Genomic DNA, 17831 nt, shown 5'->3' with positions numbered 1-17831 from the left:
TGCCAACTAGATCAGATTGAGTTTGGTGGTCTCCTGGATCGCGACAATGTCGATAACGGGGAAAAGGTATCAGCAATTCGTCGACAGGAAATATTATCTTTCGACCACGATATCGGCAAAGCTGTCAAGAAATTGTGCCGCAAGCCAGGCGATCTAACAGAAGAGCACGCAAAAGCACTCATACAACAGCATCATGAAGCCTTGCAGCGCGCTCTTTGCGGGACCACGTTCGCTGCTGCAATCGTCAATATCAGCCGGCAGTTCATGTGGGTTGTTGGTGTCGGCGATTCGACCGTAGGTGTGTCTCTTATATCTACTTTTGTTCTTTCCTTTGAGTTGATGCAATAGACGTGATTGAGCATTATGTACCAATATGGATGGCAATTACAATTGCCAATGTCTTACCGATATGCACACACCGAAGAACCCACAAGAATATTTCAGAGTGGCCATGGCACATCCAGCAGCTGAGAAAGATGTCCTGTTCGCAGATCGTGGGATCGGTTTTATTTCAATAACAAGAAGTAATTGCACCCTTCCAACACCAGCAGAATTAACCATTCGAGCTGTTGTTCGCTCTTCACAGCTCGGCGACTTTACGCTGAAGTTTCACAAAACATTCTTAACTCACCTCTTTCGCTTCATGTCCGCCACATTCGGCGATATTGAAGGGTTCAGCGAGCGCATCTTCACCCCGTCTTATTTGATTGCCGAACCCTCAGTAAAGTACATCGACCTACAACCAATCTGGAAGGACAATCTGGGCCTCATGGTCTTTTCTGACTGCGTTGATTCTCTGGTTGATGGATATTTTGTCTTTCGACCAGAGACTCACAGTGGAGCAGACCCGTGCAAGGTAGTTGCCGCTCTGCTGCAAGAGAATATCGAGCCATATATTGAGGAGATCTTGGGCCATCCTGTCGAACCAAGGTGGAATGGGCCAAATGGAAACAGAGCTATCGCTGTGCTGGGGAACCTGCTCGGCGGCACTGATGTGCGTAGGCTGGAGATGACAATGGACCAAGAGAGGTTGGCTGACGACGAGGATGACTGGATCTTTTTTCATATTGACGACACATCTATAATTCTGTGTGATATATTGCAAGTGCATAACGCCCGACGATGATATGGTTCATGGCCTGGAACCTGGGATTTCGAGTACCGAATCCATATGTACTCAGCGGATGAGTCTGAAGAGCGTCCTAACCTTCTCTATGTCTGAAAAGAGAGCTGGTCAAGTCAATGCGCATGCATCGAACGGGCGGGTGGCGATCTGCCATGGATGTAGTGGAGAAATATCATTAGTTCTAACTGAATTCACTTGAGTGCGATTTTGAATACTTCGAAGATGACTAGACGTGTCGTCGATGTAAAATCCAGGCGATGCGCTCTTATCAGCCAATAGCTCCTGGTTCATGACCATCTCCAGCTTTTACACGTCCATACCGCCCACAAGATCCCCCAGCACATCGACAGTCTTATTTCCGTCGGGCCCTGTTCGCTTAGTTCCAATTTGTGGCCCAGGGTCTCCTCCGCATACAAATCAACGCCATCCTGCAGGAGAGCGGCAACAATTTGGTAAGGGTTGCCTCCACTATTTCTCCGCGGAGTCAAGTTGAAGTATCCATCGATGAGGCAGTCAATGCCGTCAGTGAACAGCATGATAGTTGGCTTGGCTTCCCAGTAAGGTCGGAGGTCGATAAACTGTACTGATGGCTCAACTATGAGATAGGGAGGTGTCTTGATCCGTGGGATCACGGTCTCGAGAGGTGCTGACAAGGTAGTAGGCATGTAACGTAAAAGGTGGCTGAGAAATGCTCGGTGATACTTCAGCGAGAAATCGCCAATGGCCGATCAGATATAGAAGTCATATCTCGAAATGAGTGAGGGTGACTGTTGCCCGGCGAATTTTCGAAAGATGACAGTGACCTCTTGTCATTGCAAGGAACCCGAGTGCACGATCTTCAGCTAAGACTTCCTCTTGGCTGGATGTGCCATGGTGACACGAAAGTATTCCAAGGGAGTCTTTGGGGAGTGTACATCAGTCAGTTGCTAGCAGCTTGGCTTGCTATCCTCACCGACAGTAGTCAATGCTGCGAAATAAAGGATGGGCAAGTATCATTCGCGTGCAAACGCGGACACTCACCTACGGTCGAGTCGCCCACGCCTACGGCCCACGTGAGCTTTTCCTCGACATTCACCAAGGCGGCTGCGAGAGTTGTACCGCAAAAAGCACGTTGAAGCGTATCTAAGTGTTCTTAGATCAACGTTCGAGCACCTTCCTCCGTAAGCTTATAGGACTTGCGACAAAGGTTCTTCACGGCTTTGCCAATATTCGTATCGAATCGCTGTATCTCCTATCGGAGTGTGAGAGACACCTGTTCTCCATGTCCTACGTTGCTGCGGTCCAGTCGACCATGTGAATGATTCTGAATGAGTAGGTGCAACGCGGTGCGGATTTGCAGCGGCAGTTCGTTCATCGCATACTCGACAGTGGCAGTACCGCCGTGACCTAGAGAGCGAACAAGGTTCACGCGGATGATATGCGCGAGCATGTTGATCTCTTACCACCGAGAACTGCCAAGAATGCCCAATGCTGTCCTTGTATGGACCACTCTTCTGTCACTATGCGATCCTCGCTGATGTGTGACTGAAGCGGCTGGAACATGACAGTGTGGATGCCCAAGGCTACCAACTTTGTGCTCGTGTAGAAGTTTGTGAGCCTCTTGCGAGCGTCATCCAGTAGCGACATGCCTCGAGGTTTCACTTGATGAGATAGGCTGCCGCGAGTGAGGCCCTCGAGCGCAGAGAGACAATGGTGTGAGACTGAGCATCATGGGTTACTCAATGAGTCCGATGTTCAACCTAATCTTGATGGGCTTCTTTGGTTCTCTAGGGTCCTTCATAGGCGTTCATACGCAAATGCTGGGAAACGACATCTGGCTTCCAGAACTCGAAAGCCCCTGATAGCTCTGATGAGTTTGATCAACAGTGGAAATAATACCTGCGAGTCATGAACTCACTACATTCTCCCACAACGCCCGCCGCTGCGTCTCGATCAGCTGCATCGTGGTGAGCGCCAGGAAGCATGCGATCAAAAGGGCTGATAGGGGGCGTTTAGAGTCGCAAGAAAGAAGACCGACATTCAGAACCGTGGGACCTTGATTAAAGTGATCTGTTCCAGCCTTGGATACGTTAGTCAGAGAGATGTAGCCCCATCGCGCTAGGATCTTCTGCGCCTGAGTCCTGACGGCCGTGACCAGGCGTAGTTCCATGCGGTGGATGACTTTCACGGCGTAACAAGAACTATCAGGCTCTAGAAGGGCCACTGTGGAAATCACCCGAGATCAGAGATAGTAAATGGCGTAAGTGAGAACCAGATGCTGCAGGATCGAGTCCTTGAGAGCTGGATAGGAGTGAACAAGATTCAGAGAAGACACAAGGCACGGATCTTCAGAACGCAGATGATGTCCAACTGTGCTCGACTGGGCTGTACCCGAGGCGAAGTAGCATCAGTCCCATGATTTCAGGGAATTCCGTCTCGAGCATACGATGATTCCTCACAGTGTAAGTATCAGTCATGCCCAAATAAATCTTGTGAGAGTCATTCTGTATTTTGAAAATAAGTTAGCCTGTTGTAAATCGAGGTTTTGCGAACGTGGAAAAGGGGCAACTAAAGGCAAACGTGGTCGCTATACTTACTGGTCTCCGTGAACTATTGTGAAAAGCTGTTTTCCTCATGTAAAGCTCGGCCTTCGCGTCCTGTAAAAAGTCTAAGTAAACGTCACCCTTTCTTATAGGCGGAACATTGCTGAAGCTGATACATTCTGTCAGCAGATCCAACTTTCGAAACTGACCAGTTGTGTTGAATGAAAATGTCCTACCGAGTGCGAAGTTTGGCTTCCCCAGTGATCATCAAAGATGACATAGGAAGCAAGTGCATCCTCACAACAGCTGAGTGCAGCCGAAACTAGGTTCCCGCACAAAAAAAATAGATAGAAGCAAGTTTGGGAGTTGAGAACACTGTAAAAAAACCTGTAGTAAGTACATCAGTACTAATTGGAACGGCTACGTCAGGATGTTTTGGACACTTCGAAAATAATGATGGAAACGTCGTCAATATAGAAACCGGACTGTTCAGTTCTATCAGCCAAGATCTCCTGATCCATTACCATCTTCAATTTATCCACATTCGTACCTCCCACGAGGTTGCCGAGAACATCAACAGCCTTATTTCCATTTGGACCAGTCCATCGCAATTCCACCTTGTGTTCAAGCGCCTCCTCGACAAATGGATCGACACTGTCTTGGAGAAGAGCGGTAACGACCTGACAAGGATTTGATTTTCTGCACATATCTGGGCTGAAGTTGGAATATCCATCAACGAGACAGTCGACACCGTCAGAGTATAGCATGACGATAGGCTCGGCTGTCCTGTAAAGCTGCAGGTCAATAAAGCGCACTGATGGTTCCACGATCAGGTAAGGCGGTGTTATGATCCGCGGGATCACTTTTTCGGGAGGTTTCTTTGAAGTAGTGGGAACAAAACGGAGAAGGTGGCTCAAATATGTGTGATGGAACTTGAGCTTGAAATTCCCGATGGCTGCTCAGATTTGGGGTGGGTCAAGTATGTTCACTGGATAATGTTACGAGAGGACCAACTAACCTCTTGTCATGGCAAGGGAACCTAGTAGCCGGTCCTCGATCAATACCTCTTTTTCAGTCGCCGGATGTGCCATGGCCACCCGAAAGTACTCCAAAGGATTCTTCGGAGAATGCAGGTCAACCAGTCGCTCAAAACTGCGCTTTCCGTTAGTGCCTAGTGTACTAAGTGCTGCAAACACTCTCATGTGTGAGTATAGCTTTCACACAGACACTCAATACGCACCAACGGTGGAGTCGCCAACACCCACAGCCCACATAAGCTGTTCACTGACGTTCACCAGGACAGCGGCAAGGGTCGTACCACTGTGAGCACGTTGCAAGACTTCCATGTGTTCTTGGATCAATGCCCGAGCAGCATCCTCCGTAAGACGATACGGCTTGGGACATATGCTCTTCACAGCTTCGCCTATACTTCTGTCGAATTTCTCTATTTCTTCTCGTAGCATCATAGAAACAAGTGTACCATTCCCAGAATTATTGCGGTCTAGTCGTCCTCGTAAATGGTGCTGAATGAGGAGATGCAGCGCTGTGCGGATACGTGCTGGCAATATGTTTGCTGCATGCTGGACTGCGGCAGTTCCTCCGTGACCTAGAGAGAAAGCCATGAGTATTAATTGCATCTCGAGACACAAAGTAATCAGCATACCATCTAGGACTGCCAGAAAGAGCCACTGCTGTCCCAGTATGTTCCATTCTTCCGTCACCAAACGATCTTCGCTGATGCGGGATCGAAGTGGTTGGAATGTGACGGTGTGGATTCCCAAAGTGTCTATCTTGCTATCTGCATAGATTGCGGCAAGTTCTCCACGAAGGTCATCAAGAGTCGACATGATACCCAGAGTGGCCCGCTTGAGCTTCAAACGAGTCGGAAGGTATGGCAACAGGGACTGGACTGCTCATTTTGCAATCCAATGCCGTGCTTTGACTAAGCGGCATGGTCTTTGACGCCAGAAAGCCGTCGTCTGAGTATCTGTGATTAAAATATCAGCTTTAGTATTAGTAATTGTACCGGCTATGTCTGAAAGTATGCTAGCGAGATATGGAATTATACTGGCGAGATATGAAATACGGACATCAGGGTGAGCAATTCATCCAAGTAATATTGAACCATCTTATATGATCACTTATGTTTACATGAAAAAATAAACATTTATGGTAGCTAAACAAATCAGTAAAGGGCACAGCATATACAGGGTATTGTATATGAGACATTAAGGTGCAGTTGTCATGACCATGTGAGACCCACAATAGAGGCAGGGGCTATAGGCTGAGATCCGGACTCTTCAATACTTTGACACTGAGTTACATTGTTAATAATGCATGATATGTGATAGAAAATAGTTAATTACTCACCAAATTTGACTGCCTCTCCATATCATCATCGTAAGTTGACAGCACTCCAAAAAACACACAGAAGGCATTGCATGTGTGGTCCCTCTCGAAATTGGTGTAGGTATTTTGAGATTGCCATTACTGAAGACCTGGCCCAAATCCCTTTGATAAAAGGAGATATCAGCTTTGGAGAAAACTAGGCTATAACTAGAAAACAGGACCAATGGGTGAGTAATTATCTGAGGGTCCAATAATAGATATTATAATCTGCCTATATTAGTTTCCACTCTGCTCCATACAGGAGGCAAAGGCCTGGGAAATCACTCTTTTGTATTATGCTCTAATTAGTTCTCTTTATGCATAATTAAGAATGATTAGGATTAGAGATTATTTGCTTACCCCCCCTAAACCCATTTTAATTAGACATAATCTTCCTAAATTAGGAATTATTAGGATTGATTATAGCTTGAAATTTCGGAATAATAATAATAAATCAAGCATTATAGTTCTCATAGCCTTCTTATAGAGTCATATTTATTAGAACACTAGTTAAATACCTAAACATGGAATATACCTTATAACCAATCTGCCTTTTGCCAGAGTTGAACCAACAACCTCATATATACAAGCACCTGGGATAAATACTCTAAGCCATTAAGCCACAAGATCTAATATATAAACTTGGTAATCTAAATAAGTAGACATAATATAGGCAACCTCAACATCTCAAATTTTATTCAACATTTATCTTTCCTCTCTCTTATAAATCAATAGGTCAATAAATACCCAAAAAGTCAGGTCTTTTAGGATTTAGTTTAAATACCAGCTAAGAAGATAGATAATAAACCAATGGAAAATAAATAATACACTTTATATAGGGTAAAAACAAATTATGGCACTGACACAATTTGGATTTAGAATTTGTAAAACTATGATTGAGTATAATATTCAATGGGACTCTATGAGTACAGACAATGCTACCTTAATTTGCAAACACTGTTAACTCATTATCCAGAAATCAACACCAAACAATCACCTAATCTGCTTTGCTCCTCCTGCCCTCACTTGCTTGCTCACCCACCCTCAATGTGTTTGCCATAGCTATGTCTCTGTTGAGATCCAAGATAACAGAGCTGACTCTGCCCTCACCAGCTAGCCCATACATCCTCTGCCACCACTCTGCCATCTGCATCTGCTATCTTTCACAGGTTCCATCAAGACCCATATGAGTGCCACCATCCTCCAATCCGATTGCAGGGGCCTATTCTGCTGGCCCTCTGTGTTGCCCTGTGAGTGGTCTGTCATGTGACGCAGCCCTTTGAGCTCTTTCTCGCACTGTCCTCCTATGCCATGCTATCACTCTTGCACTACACCATCCTTTCATGCCATGCAGTCTCTCTCGTGCTGATGAGCATGCACCCATGCTAGGGTCCGAGAGAGGTAGTCAGGAAGCTTTGGGGAAATACTAAATAGCACTAGATGAGTACTGAAGATGCCGACTTGCACCAAACACAGTTGGTCCCCACCCGACTGACCACAACCCTCCGAATGATGTTTGGCAGCACTTGGGTCAGTTTGCCCACACTTCACATACTTACCATGACTGCATAGGAGTATTACAATAGGTGTTTAGAGATCGGTGATACGCTAAAGGTGGCTCTAAGTGCCGAGCACAACACCAAAACAACCTCTAATGCAGGGGTGCTAGAGCTAGTATCTAATACACAAGGAATTGTTAGTGATGACTTTAGAAAGGGAAGGCGTACTAAGAAGCAACGGGGAGTGTGAGATTATAGCGCCTGAACGGTTTCGGGACTGCGCCAAACACCGACCGAATGTTCGGTCGGTTGTGTCGGCAATGCGGTCGGTAACGAGAAAGTAGTGTCGCGACCAACAACTACGTGCTTCAAGAGCCACACGGGACTCTAACAATATATGAGGGAGGACGAAGGGTACAAGTGAAGAGACAAGTACAAACGCGAACGAGGCCGAATGATGAGGATGACAAGTTTTTGGAAGTTGACGAAGACAATTTCAATGGTTGAGACGAGTGCAAATGAGCTCTGAATGGTGGGGTGCAAAAGCCAGTTTATTCCAAAGTTGTATGTAGGTTTTTATAGTAAACAGAGCCCCTAAGTAAAATATTAAACAAGAAATGAAAGTAGATGTCGAATGGGCGCCAAGCCTTAGCGATCAGGGAAGATAAGAAGGTAGGTGAGATGTCCATATGGGTTCCAAAGGTGACAAGGTAAAAGTTAATCAGCGATGGCAAAATCCCAAACGTTTGGGATCTGTCGCCCAAGCGTAGGTAGCAGGAACAGGCATTGGAGAACCAATGAAAATAGAGAAGAGGTATCGTATAACTAGGGTGGCCAAGTAATGGTGCAAGATTGCGTTTTGACCAACCATGTGGAAGTCAGGAAGATAAGTGATAAGGACCGACCGACTCATGGAGGACATCGGCTGATACTGAATACTGGCTCTGATCTCGTAAACACCTATTTTAACCCTCCTGTATGGTCATGGTAAGTACGTGACATATGGGCAAACTGACCCAAGTGCTGCCAAATGTCCTTTGGTGGCTTGTCGTTGGTCGGGCAGGGACCGACCGTGTTCAGTAAAAGTTGGCGTCTTCAGTACTTGTCGAGCGCTGTTCAGTATCTCCCCAAAGCTTCTTGAATACCTCCCTCGGACCCTAGCGCGGGTGCATGCTCATCATCGGGGCCAGTATTCCATGTCGCCCGATGTCCTTCATGAGTTGGTCGGTCCTTATCACTTATCTTCCTGACTTCCACATGGTTGGTCAAACATGACCTTGCACCATTTTACTTGGCCACCTTGGTTATACATTACATCTTCTTTATTTTCATTGGCTCACCAACGCCTGTTCTGACTACCTACACTTGGGTGATGGATCCCGAATGTCTGGGGTTTTGCCATCACTAATTACCTTTTACCTTATTATCTTCGGAACCCATATGGACATCTCACCTACCTTCTTATCTTCTCTGATTGCTAAGGCTTGGCACCCATTTGACATCCACTCTCATTTCGTGTTGGATATTTTACTTAGGGGCTCTGTTTACTATAAAAGCCTACAGACAACTCTGGAATAATTTAGCTTTTGCACCCCACAATTCAGAGCTCATTTGCACTCATCTCAACCATTGAAATCGTTTTCATTAACTCACAAAAACTTGTTATCCTCGTTGTCCGGCCTTGTTTGCATCCATACTCATCTCTTTGCTCATACCCCTCATCCTCCCTCATATATTGTCAGAGTCCTGTGTGGCTCTTGAAGCACGTAGTTGTCAGCCATGACACTATCTTCTCGTTACTGACCAAATTGCTGACACAACTGACTGAACGTTTGGTTGGTGTTTGGTACAGTCCCAAAACCGTTTGGGTGCTATAATCTCACACTCTTCACTGCTTCTCAGTGCACCATTGATTTCTAAAGTCATTACTAACAATTCCTTGTGTATTAGATACTAGCTCCAGCACCCCTGCATTAGAGGTTGTTTTGGTATTGTGCTCAGCACTTGGAACCACCTCTAGCATACCACCGTGCTGCCCTCTATGCTGTCTCTCCCTCTCACACCGTGCTTCTGTCTCTTATGCCATCTCTTGTGCCATGCTGTTGATATGCTAGAGGTGGCTCTAAGTGCTGAGCACAACACCAAAACAACCTCTAATGCAAGGGGTGCTGGAGCTAGTATCTGATACACAAGGAATCATGAGTTAGGACTTGAAAAAGCAAGAGTATACTAAAGAGTAATGAGGAGGGTGAGATTAAAGTGCCCAAACGGTTTTGGGACTGCACCAAACACCAACCAAACATTTGGTTGGTTGGGTCAGGTCAGGGAGTCGATCAGTGATGAGAAGGTAGTGTTGCAACTGACAACTATGTGCTTCAAGAGCCATACAGGACTCTGACAATATATGAGGGAGGATGAGGGGTATGAGCAAAGAGATGAGTATGGATGCAAACAAGGCCAAACAGTGAGGATGACAAGATTTTGGGAGTCAACAAAGATGATTTCAATGGTTGAGATAAGTGTGAATGAGCTCTGAACTGTGGGGTGCGAAAGCTGGTTTATTCCAGAGTTCTATATAGGTTTTTATAGTAAACAGAGCCTCTAAGTAAAATATTAAACATGAAATGAGAGTAGATGTCGAATGGGTGCCAAGCCCTAGTGATGAGAGAAGATCAGAAGGTAGGTGAGATGTCCATATGGTTTCCAAATGTGATAAGGTAAAAGTTGATCAGCAATGGCAAAATCCTGAATATTTGAGATCTGTCACCCAAGTGTAGGTAGCAGGGACAGGTGTTGGCAAGCCAATGAAAATAAAGCAGAAGTAACATATGACCAGGGTCACCAAGTAATGGTTTAAGATTGCATTTGACTGACCATGTGGAAGTTGGGAAGATAAGCAATAAGGACCAACCAACTTATAGAGAATATTGGCCAACATGAAATACTGGCTCTGATCTCATAAAACCTATTGTAATACTCCTGTGTGGTTATGGTAAGTACATAAAGTGTGGGTAAACTGAAACAAGTGTTGCCAAATGCCATTCAGTGGGTTGCAGTCAGTCGGGTGAGGACTGACCATGTTTGGTGCAAGTTGGCATCCTTAATACTCATCTAGCGCTGTTTGGTATCTCCCAAATGCTTCCTGAATACCTCCTTTAGACCCTAGCATGGGTGCATGCTCATCACCATTGTCACAACACAAACAAGTTTGTGCCTTGGCAGGATAATTTCCAAGAGTGTTCTATAGAAAGAAATAACTATGCAAGTCTAGGCCGATGCAAGGAATATTAGAGAAGAATGGGAAATTGAGGAACAAGATGATTCAAGAACTGCAAGTAATCACATCTGAGCATTGTTCCCTCACATTATGTCCAATGACACCTCTGCACACTTATCACTCTGGGGCACATTCTCTTGACCATTGTTCTATTTTCATTGCCACACAAAGCTTCAACAGCCACCACTGGACTTCCATCCACTAATAGTCCCATCAGGTCTGCAACCTGACTTGCTTAATGTATCCTCTGTCTTTCCACTATCTCACTCTTTTATAACCATTCCCTACAAACCCACATACTGCATTAATGTTGCCTCCAATACTCTTCTAGCTCCATCACCTTTGAATGAGCCACCAATGATGTCAATCCCTTCCACTGAAGTTGAAATTCAACTGCCACCAGTCTCGGCTGGAGGAGTATCAATGGAAGTCTGTGTCCTTCCTAGAAAAGAGGGGATTTAGTTAGAAGATGGGGTTTCAGTGGATGTGATTGAAAGAAAGCCAGATGGTGACTATGAGTTTATGACTATTGTTCTTTCCAAAATAGTCTAATGAGATGATCATATTGCCATCTTTGGTGGAGCAGGCAACGAGCAGCAGTTCATAGTGGTGACATCTAATTTCTATGTCAACCCCCCTCCCTCACTTGGCTATGTGATGTATTACACATTCAGTCAGTACATCCAAGATCTCTTCAGCTCTAACTATGAATGTGTTCCTGCATCTGATGGCAATGTTTTGGAAATTGTGAGGCAAGCGTTAGTAGGAGTAGGAGGCATGATTTTTTGTCGATTTGCTAGGCCATGAACACTTTACCCATTTATGATTCATTAAGTTCTTATTTCTTTAGTCCAGTGTTTCTTGTTTATTTCTTTCCCTAAAATCCATATAGTCTTTATATTTCAAGCATCACACTCTTACTTGGCTCCAGTTTCATGCTTAGGATATTGATGGACATTTTGATCTATATTTGTGAATATATGCAGCTGTCTTTCCTTAAACCTTGACTTATCAGGGACTTAAAGTATCTATATTTATTAACAAAGCTACATTAGTGCTATTTTAACAGACTAAATAAAGCCTAGAAAGGACCAGAGTAGAGCCAAACTGATCCAGACTCTCATAGAATTGCATGGACCTTGTGTGCTTTCTAATGCACTGAGAGGCTTTGTAATGGCTTAGTGAGTGGATGAGGAATCAAGAGGCTAGAGAACCTAGAGCTGCTCAGGTGACTAATAGAGAATCTGAGATAATTCCAGGCCATGCTCTAGAAGAATCTAGAAAAGCCTACTCTATTCTAGTTTAAACCAGACACTTCATTCTAGAACCTTTAGCACCTAGATACATCTGTAAATACCCAAATCTAGGTCTCATGCACAGCCTCTCCAAAAACACATAAAAGAGGAGTGCATGTGCCCTGAAATACAAGCAGTTTGTTGCCCCTGTTGTTAAAGTTGCTCTTACCCTATAAAGTGATCTTTACTTTGTAAGGTAGTCTTCACTAATCACTGAAGTCTCTGAAGTCAGCACCAAGTATCTTCTGATAAGTCTAAAGCTGTGTTAGTCCAAACGGGACACTGAGTTAGTTCTAAGTCTGATCCAGTTAGAAAATGTCTGAACTTGCATCAGTAAAAAAGCTCTGAAAACACCAAGTTCAATACCTATTAGTCTGATATCCTGGTCTTTTCTCTCCATCATACTCATGCTCTGGATTCTTTCAAATGGAAAGAGTCTGAATTTAGGAAAGTATTTCTCATGCTGCTCTACTAATCCTAATGCACAGCACCTTGATAGGAATAACACACTTCACAGCATGCTAGTAACCACCCTTTTAAGATCCATACACCTCCTGACATAGGCACACAGCTTTGCATATTAAGATAAACTGGTACCACTATATAAACAAGAGAAATTACCCTCAACAATGAACAACTAGGCTGCTCTGGGAAAGAAGGAAAACCTAAGTTAGTCTAGGCGACAATTCTTTAGAATTGGTTGGCATGTCAATGAGACTATTTCCCACCCTCCAACTTCAAACTGTCTCATTGCATGGCACCATCCATCCATGAAAGCCTCCCTCAGCCCCCACCTGACAGCTGCAAACACACAATACATGCTAACTAGTAGAACCCCACCCAAGCCATGGTACTCAACATTGGCATATGTACAATGCCATGTGAGGTGGCCACACTTACAATAGAGGTTGTTGTAGTATGCAAGAGCCACTAGGGTGTATGCTTGTGGCTGGTGGGGGACTACAGGGATATTGTCCATGCATACATAGAGTTATTGCATTTTCTTTCATATCTCACTTATAGCAGTCTGCCTTGTATTTAAGTAATCTCAGTTGAATGATGAGATAATTACCCATCTGTTGTAATATGTGATCTGTCAGTTATGATGGACAGTCAATTCAAGGGAGCAAAGAAGGTGAATTTTGAATGTGCAAGCATGTATATTTGCGTGTGCACTTGCACTTCAACTAATTACAATGTATCCTCCTCCTTTTCATCATCATCATCTCTCTCTGTCTCATCTGGTTACCCAAGGACACCCATGGCCATCCAGACCCTTTCCACCACAAAGTATACCATATTTTCATGGTATACATTCTTGGCCTCCCTTGCAAAAGAAATGATTAATACCACAGCCTCAATGTCAGTCACCTTGACAACTTGGATGCCTTCATTGCCTAAATGACAACATGTCTAAACTATCCCATATGAGGACTTAAGATTATCCTAATCTAGAGGAGAAAAAAGGTGTACAAGTGCAAGGGCATAGATCTGGTCCAGAATCTTGTACTGAAAATAGAAGTCTACCTCTGCAAATTCAACAATATCTTGTGTTTGGAGTTAGAATGTGCATAAGGCAATAAATATGAACCAGAGACTGTAACGAGTAATATACCTTGACATAATGTGCAATCCTTGTCTCAAGCAAAGCCTTTGTTTGCTCTTTCCATGCAGAGCATGCAATATAACCATTGGAAAGGAGAAGATGTGCCCACTTGTATGTCCTTTCTATCACCCAATTTGCTAGTAGCTCTGTACCACACTCTTCAATATAATTCCAAAGTGCCAGTGTTCAATTGCAGGGAAGAGATAAGCAGTACAATCACATGCATGCAATAAGATATATCCATCAGCATATACCTATAATCTACATGGCAGAGATGGCTTGACAGGCTCCAAATCAGGTACCAAAGCCTTGAGTGCATTAGCCTGAGAGCACCAAACACCACACAAAGAAAGATTTTCATATGGATTTGATGGTTGTTTGACCTCCTCACCAAAATTCTCAATAGTCTGCTCCATCATCCACTGAGTGTGATAGATAGGTGGTCCAATATGAGGTATCTCAGGAGCAATATGAAGGACAGCATGGATACAAGGGCACATAAAATGGAGATGTGAGGTCTTGTGCTAAATATAGAGCTCCTTAAAGCCCTTGTAAAAATCCATGAGATGCTGGTGAGCTTTAAGAAGCTAGGTATAGGTGATAGAGTACTGATGAATGAGTCAAATGCCATAGACAAGATGACAATAGTTATGCTAGTAGATGTTGGGTAGAATACCTCACAAAAGTGCAGGACCTATACCAAAAACATAAAGCATCCTCTCCCAAGCTTTATACCCACTGTTCATCTTCTTAGCAGGATTTTGCAGTGGACAGTCAAAGAGATCAGGAATAAATAAGTGGCAGCAAGCAATATCAAGACTATGGGCCATCTATATAGGACCCTGCAAGACAGCTTAATCCCAAGAGTGCAGGTTGTCAAGTGGATTGCAATGTATAGTACCTGTCCAGAGCATGAGAAGGAGTTTAGTGAGATTGAGGCATACAAGGTGCATGAGGTCAGCAGGAAACATGGAAGGAATGCCTAGAATAAATTTAGAAGACAGTCCAGATAAAATACTTGGCTTTGCAATCCCAGTTAATTTTTGCTACAACTCATACTCCACATTCATCCTTGATTGCAGAAGCCAGGCCAGATTAATGCAGTATTCCTTTTGAGAAATAGCAGAAAGATTGGTGACATTAATATCATTATGATTGCAACCAGCAATAGTGAAACCATCAGGTTTCAGGAGAGCAGGATAATACTTTGTTGCCCCAGGTTTATGCTGCCCTTGTATTGGATAGTAGAGTCGACAGCAATACATCCCTTGGTGTCCTACAAAGCCATTGACTGTAGCAATCCCTGGTCCATCCACAAGCACAAGAGCAACAAAAATTAGAAACATAATAATAGTTGTAGTCAGCAAGTCCTAGACTGGGAGACCTTTCTTCTACAGTGCTGAGATATAATGGAGACCAAGATGGAGGAAAGAATCTAGATTTCTCAGATTATTAGGCCTAGGAATAAACTCACTGATGAGAATATGCTTTTTCTTGTAGCAAAGGTCAGGAGAAAGGTCTAGGATCATCTAGATATAAATCTAGCAGTCAGAAGCCTTGTGCTCATATAATTGGTACCCATTAAGCAATAGCATGACCACAAAATAATTCTTAGTGATATTGCTATTAGTAACCCGGCCAAGATAATCAGAGCCCAAGTAGAAGTTGTTGAAGCAATCAAGGTTGATAACCTTTTTACCATGCTCATCAAGCATGAAGTTGTTGAGAATGTGCTGTGTTGTGCAATGCCAATGCCCAACATTACAAGAGCTGTCATCAGACTGCTTGAGCACCTGAAGCTGCAGACCTAGAAAAATGGTATGAAACTGTTGCCTAGGTATCTTCTTGTTAGTCTGTCCAGCTTTAAGAGGATTGTATCAAGACAATGAACATTCCAGATAAGATTCAAAGTCTGTAAAGGGGCCAGTATAAGCAAGACATGAGTTTTGGCACATATCATGCACCACAGACAAGACTCCACTAAGTTCTGCCACCTTCTGTTTGACCTGATCTAGTAAGAGAATCTAGTTGTCCAAATTTTGTTCCATACAAGCATCTTGCATGGTGGTGTAAACCTCCTCAAAAGTAGTTGATGAGCAAAGGAACATTTTGATCAAGCACCATAGATTGGGGTCTGTCATGTCAGTGTGATATTGCAAAAGGGTACAAAAACACTAAAGAACCAATTACAGGAGGCTGCTGTTGTTTAGGGTGGCATTCTGGAGAGATTGAATGAAAGTGAGCAAGTTCCTGAGCAATAGGAATGGATGGTCAGCAGAAGCAGCAGCAAGGATTGTTTCAAGCTGAAAATTAGGTAATTTAATTTCTGAATATCAATGGAGGTTAATATATTGATCAGTCCAAGTAGAAAAAATGGACCTGGGGTCTGTGAATAGTGCAGGTGTGGCCCTGGTGGAGATGGGCTGTGAGCGGGAGGCTATGGCTCAATGGATAGGTCATGCGGGTCTGAATCTTCCTGTAAAAGTAGATCCTCAATAGCCCATATAGATAAAAAGAGAATGTATTGTTTTTTTGGTCAAAAAAACAAAGGGAACAATTAGGGGAAAAGAAAGACACACCAAATTCCCTTGTTCTCTTGGAGACTCTGCACACATATTGAAGGCACCAGCAGTCTTCCTTCTCTTGTCTCAATGCTCTAAGCTGTCATCATTTGATGTCCCGTTTGATGTGGAGGGTCCAACAGAGGGTCTTGCATTGTGAATCAGTTGCTGCTGGAGGTATGAGTACCAGGTCAATCTGGTAACATGCTTGCCACCAGGGCCTCGCAGCAAACAAGCAGGACACTTGTATATGATGCAAGAGTCTGGCTCTATGTGTGAGGTAATAAAAAATGCTTGCTAGTGCATATATTGAGAGTGCACAACCATGCAAAGGGTGTACTAGCAGAAGTTGTAAGGCATCACAAATGCTACGCATGTGTCACATAGCCATGATAACCTACAAGCTCCTAAGTTGTCTCTGCCATACCACTCCCCTTCACAAGCCACAGCCATGTTGCTTGTTAGCCAGGCTTTTCCCTGTATTCATCTCATGCCACCCATTAATCAAATGCCTGCCTCCATATGTGCCAACCAACTGAGCACATAGCAAAGGTAAGTGCTTGGTTTATCTCACATCTCTTTGTGTGCCCCAATACACTCTTGTCCCTCTCTGCCACCTCCACCCCCCCTTGCCACTGAACCACTTCTTTGCATATGCCCTCCATTAGAAATGACTCCAAATTGCCATCACCATCACCTCCCTCTACCTCCTCCAGTAACTCAAGGCCCACTTCCCCACCACCAAAGGCTCCTAAGGCCACCATTTATTTATTTCAGCATTCATGATTGCCTCCAATATTATCTATGATAACACCTATTCCTACAATGCCTGGTGCACTATGAGCCAGGATGCTCACCCTTTGCAAGATCAATCAGATGGTGCATGAGATGTCTAGTTATCTCAAGTGTCAGACCAATATCAAGCCCTTGGTCTTGTGAAATTTTTAGCCATAGGTACATTATTACTTTGCTAGCCATAGAACTTAACATTTTCTTCAGATTATCTTGCCACTGTTATTGCCCTCCTTCATGCACTCTATCCCCACCCCATCTCTACCTCCTTCCCTATGTTTGGCCCACAGATACCCTTCAGCACTAGCAAGGTGCAGGGCGACACTGTTTTACTGTTATTTCATACACTCTCTTCTGTGTGCAAGTCTGGGTCAACCTCCCAGTTACCCACATCGCCCACTGCCACTTCCTCTATCCTCTACACCTCCACACATTCCTTTGAGCTGTGTACATTCTCCTTCAAGTCTACATCTGGAAAACCACCCCCTTGTATTAGCTCCAGATTATATCTAATAGTGTCTAAAAGTATCTAAAAGTGTTAATAGCATCCAAAAGTGTCTAATTTCCTAATTGGGAGCAACACATTGTGAGCATTGGATTGGTTTCTAATTTCATGATATTAGCACTAATTCTATACTAAGAAGTCTTTAATTAGCAGTAGGAAATAGTAAGTACTACTGCTCTATTAGTGAGAAAATAAAAATGTGGCACATTCTATACTATTTTAGCACATTACTCTCCTTCATATATGCCAGCACCATGATT

The 17831-nt window shown here is 43.9% G+C and overlaps 9 protein-coding genes across 9 annotated transcripts; 2 read left to right on the top strand and 7 right to left on the bottom strand.

The window, feature by feature from the left end:
• Positions 1 to 153: 153 nt before the first annotated feature.
• On the bottom strand, positions 154 to 2752 carry HETIRDRAFT_455056 (uncharacterized protein; the record flags this gene model as incomplete). Its single annotated transcript, XM_009553113.1, has 6 exons — positions 154 to 235; positions 1541 to 1772; positions 2147 to 2209; positions 2279 to 2357; positions 2397 to 2512; positions 2569 to 2752. The coding sequence occupies 6 exons, from the start codon at positions 2750 to 2752 to the stop codon at positions 154 to 156; spliced, it is 756 nt and encodes a 251-aa protein (XP_009551408.1).
• A 160-nt stretch (positions 2753 to 2912) lies between these two features.
• On the bottom strand, positions 2913 to 3275 carry HETIRDRAFT_421959 (uncharacterized protein; the record flags this gene model as incomplete). The annotated part of the gene is made up of 2 exons (XM_009553112.1): positions 2913 to 2972; positions 3024 to 3275. 2 exons carry the CDS (start codon positions 3273 to 3275, stop codon positions 2913 to 2915), a joined length of 312 nt encoding a protein of 103 aa, XP_009551407.1.
• A 702-nt stretch (positions 3276 to 3977) lies between these two features.
• HETIRDRAFT_389539 (uncharacterized protein) lies at positions 3978 to 5528 on the bottom strand. Its single transcript, XM_009553111.1, has 4 exons — positions 5312 to 5528; positions 4889 to 5254; positions 4667 to 4834; positions 3978 to 4603 (listed from the first exon to the last, which is right to left on the bottom strand). Exons 1-4 carry the CDS (start codon positions 5493 to 5495, stop codon positions 4074 to 4076), a joined length of 1248 nt encoding a protein of 415 aa, XP_009551406.1. The 5' UTR covers positions 5496 to 5528; the 3' UTR covers positions 3978 to 4073.
• A 1849-nt stretch (positions 5529 to 7377) lies between these two features.
• HETIRDRAFT_328857 (uncharacterized protein) lies at positions 7378 to 7587 on the bottom strand (the record flags this gene model as incomplete). The annotated part of the gene is made up of 1 exon (XM_009553110.1): positions 7378 to 7587. A coding segment is annotated over one exon (210 nt), but the record flags the coding sequence as incomplete, so codon positions are not given.
• A 26-nt stretch (positions 7588 to 7613) lies between these two features.
• HETIRDRAFT_327942 (uncharacterized protein) lies at positions 7614 to 7833 on the bottom strand (the record flags this gene model as incomplete). The annotated part of the gene is made up of 2 exons (XM_009553109.1): positions 7614 to 7714; positions 7764 to 7833. Coding segments are annotated over 2 exons (171 nt in total), but the record flags the coding sequence as incomplete, so codon positions are not given.
• A 423-nt stretch (positions 7834 to 8256) lies between these two features.
• Positions 8257 to 8406, bottom strand: HETIRDRAFT_328318 (uncharacterized protein; the record flags this gene model as incomplete). The annotated part of the gene is made up of 1 exon (XM_009553108.1): positions 8257 to 8406. The coding sequence occupies one exon, from the start codon at positions 8404 to 8406 to the stop codon at positions 8257 to 8259; it is 150 nt and encodes a 49-aa protein (XP_009551403.1).
• A 133-nt stretch (positions 8407 to 8539) lies between these two features.
• On the top strand, positions 8540 to 8785 carry HETIRDRAFT_328046 (uncharacterized protein; the record flags this gene model as incomplete). Its single annotated transcript, XM_009553107.1, has 1 exon — positions 8540 to 8785. A coding segment is annotated over one exon (246 nt), but the record flags the coding sequence as incomplete, so codon positions are not given.
• A 7007-nt stretch (positions 8786 to 15792) lies between these two features.
• Positions 15793 to 16173, bottom strand: HETIRDRAFT_174586 (uncharacterized protein; the record flags this gene model as incomplete). The annotated part of the gene is made up of 3 exons (XM_009553106.1): positions 15793 to 15847; positions 15904 to 16016; positions 16093 to 16173. 3 exons carry the CDS (start codon positions 16171 to 16173, stop codon positions 15793 to 15795), a joined length of 249 nt encoding a protein of 82 aa, XP_009551401.1.
• Positions 16174 to 16639: 466 nt separating this feature from the next.
• HETIRDRAFT_328808 (uncharacterized protein) lies at positions 16640 to 16813 on the top strand (the record flags this gene model as incomplete). The annotated part of the gene is made up of 1 exon (XM_009553105.1): positions 16640 to 16813. The coding sequence occupies one exon, from the start codon at positions 16640 to 16642 to the stop codon at positions 16811 to 16813; it is 174 nt and encodes a 57-aa protein (XP_009551400.1).
• Positions 16814 to 17831: the final 1018 nt, after the last annotated feature.

Source organism: Heterobasidion irregulare (assembly GCF_000320585.1).
Source record: "Heterobasidion irregulare TC 32-1 unplaced genomic scaffold scaffold_11, whole genome shotgun sequence".
NCBI lineage: Eukaryota > Fungi > Basidiomycota > Agaricomycetes > Russulales > Bondarzewiaceae > Heterobasidion > Heterobasidion irregulare.
The sequence above is the reverse complement of the archived record's forward strand: the minus strand, read 5'-3'. Positions and strand labels throughout refer to the sequence as shown.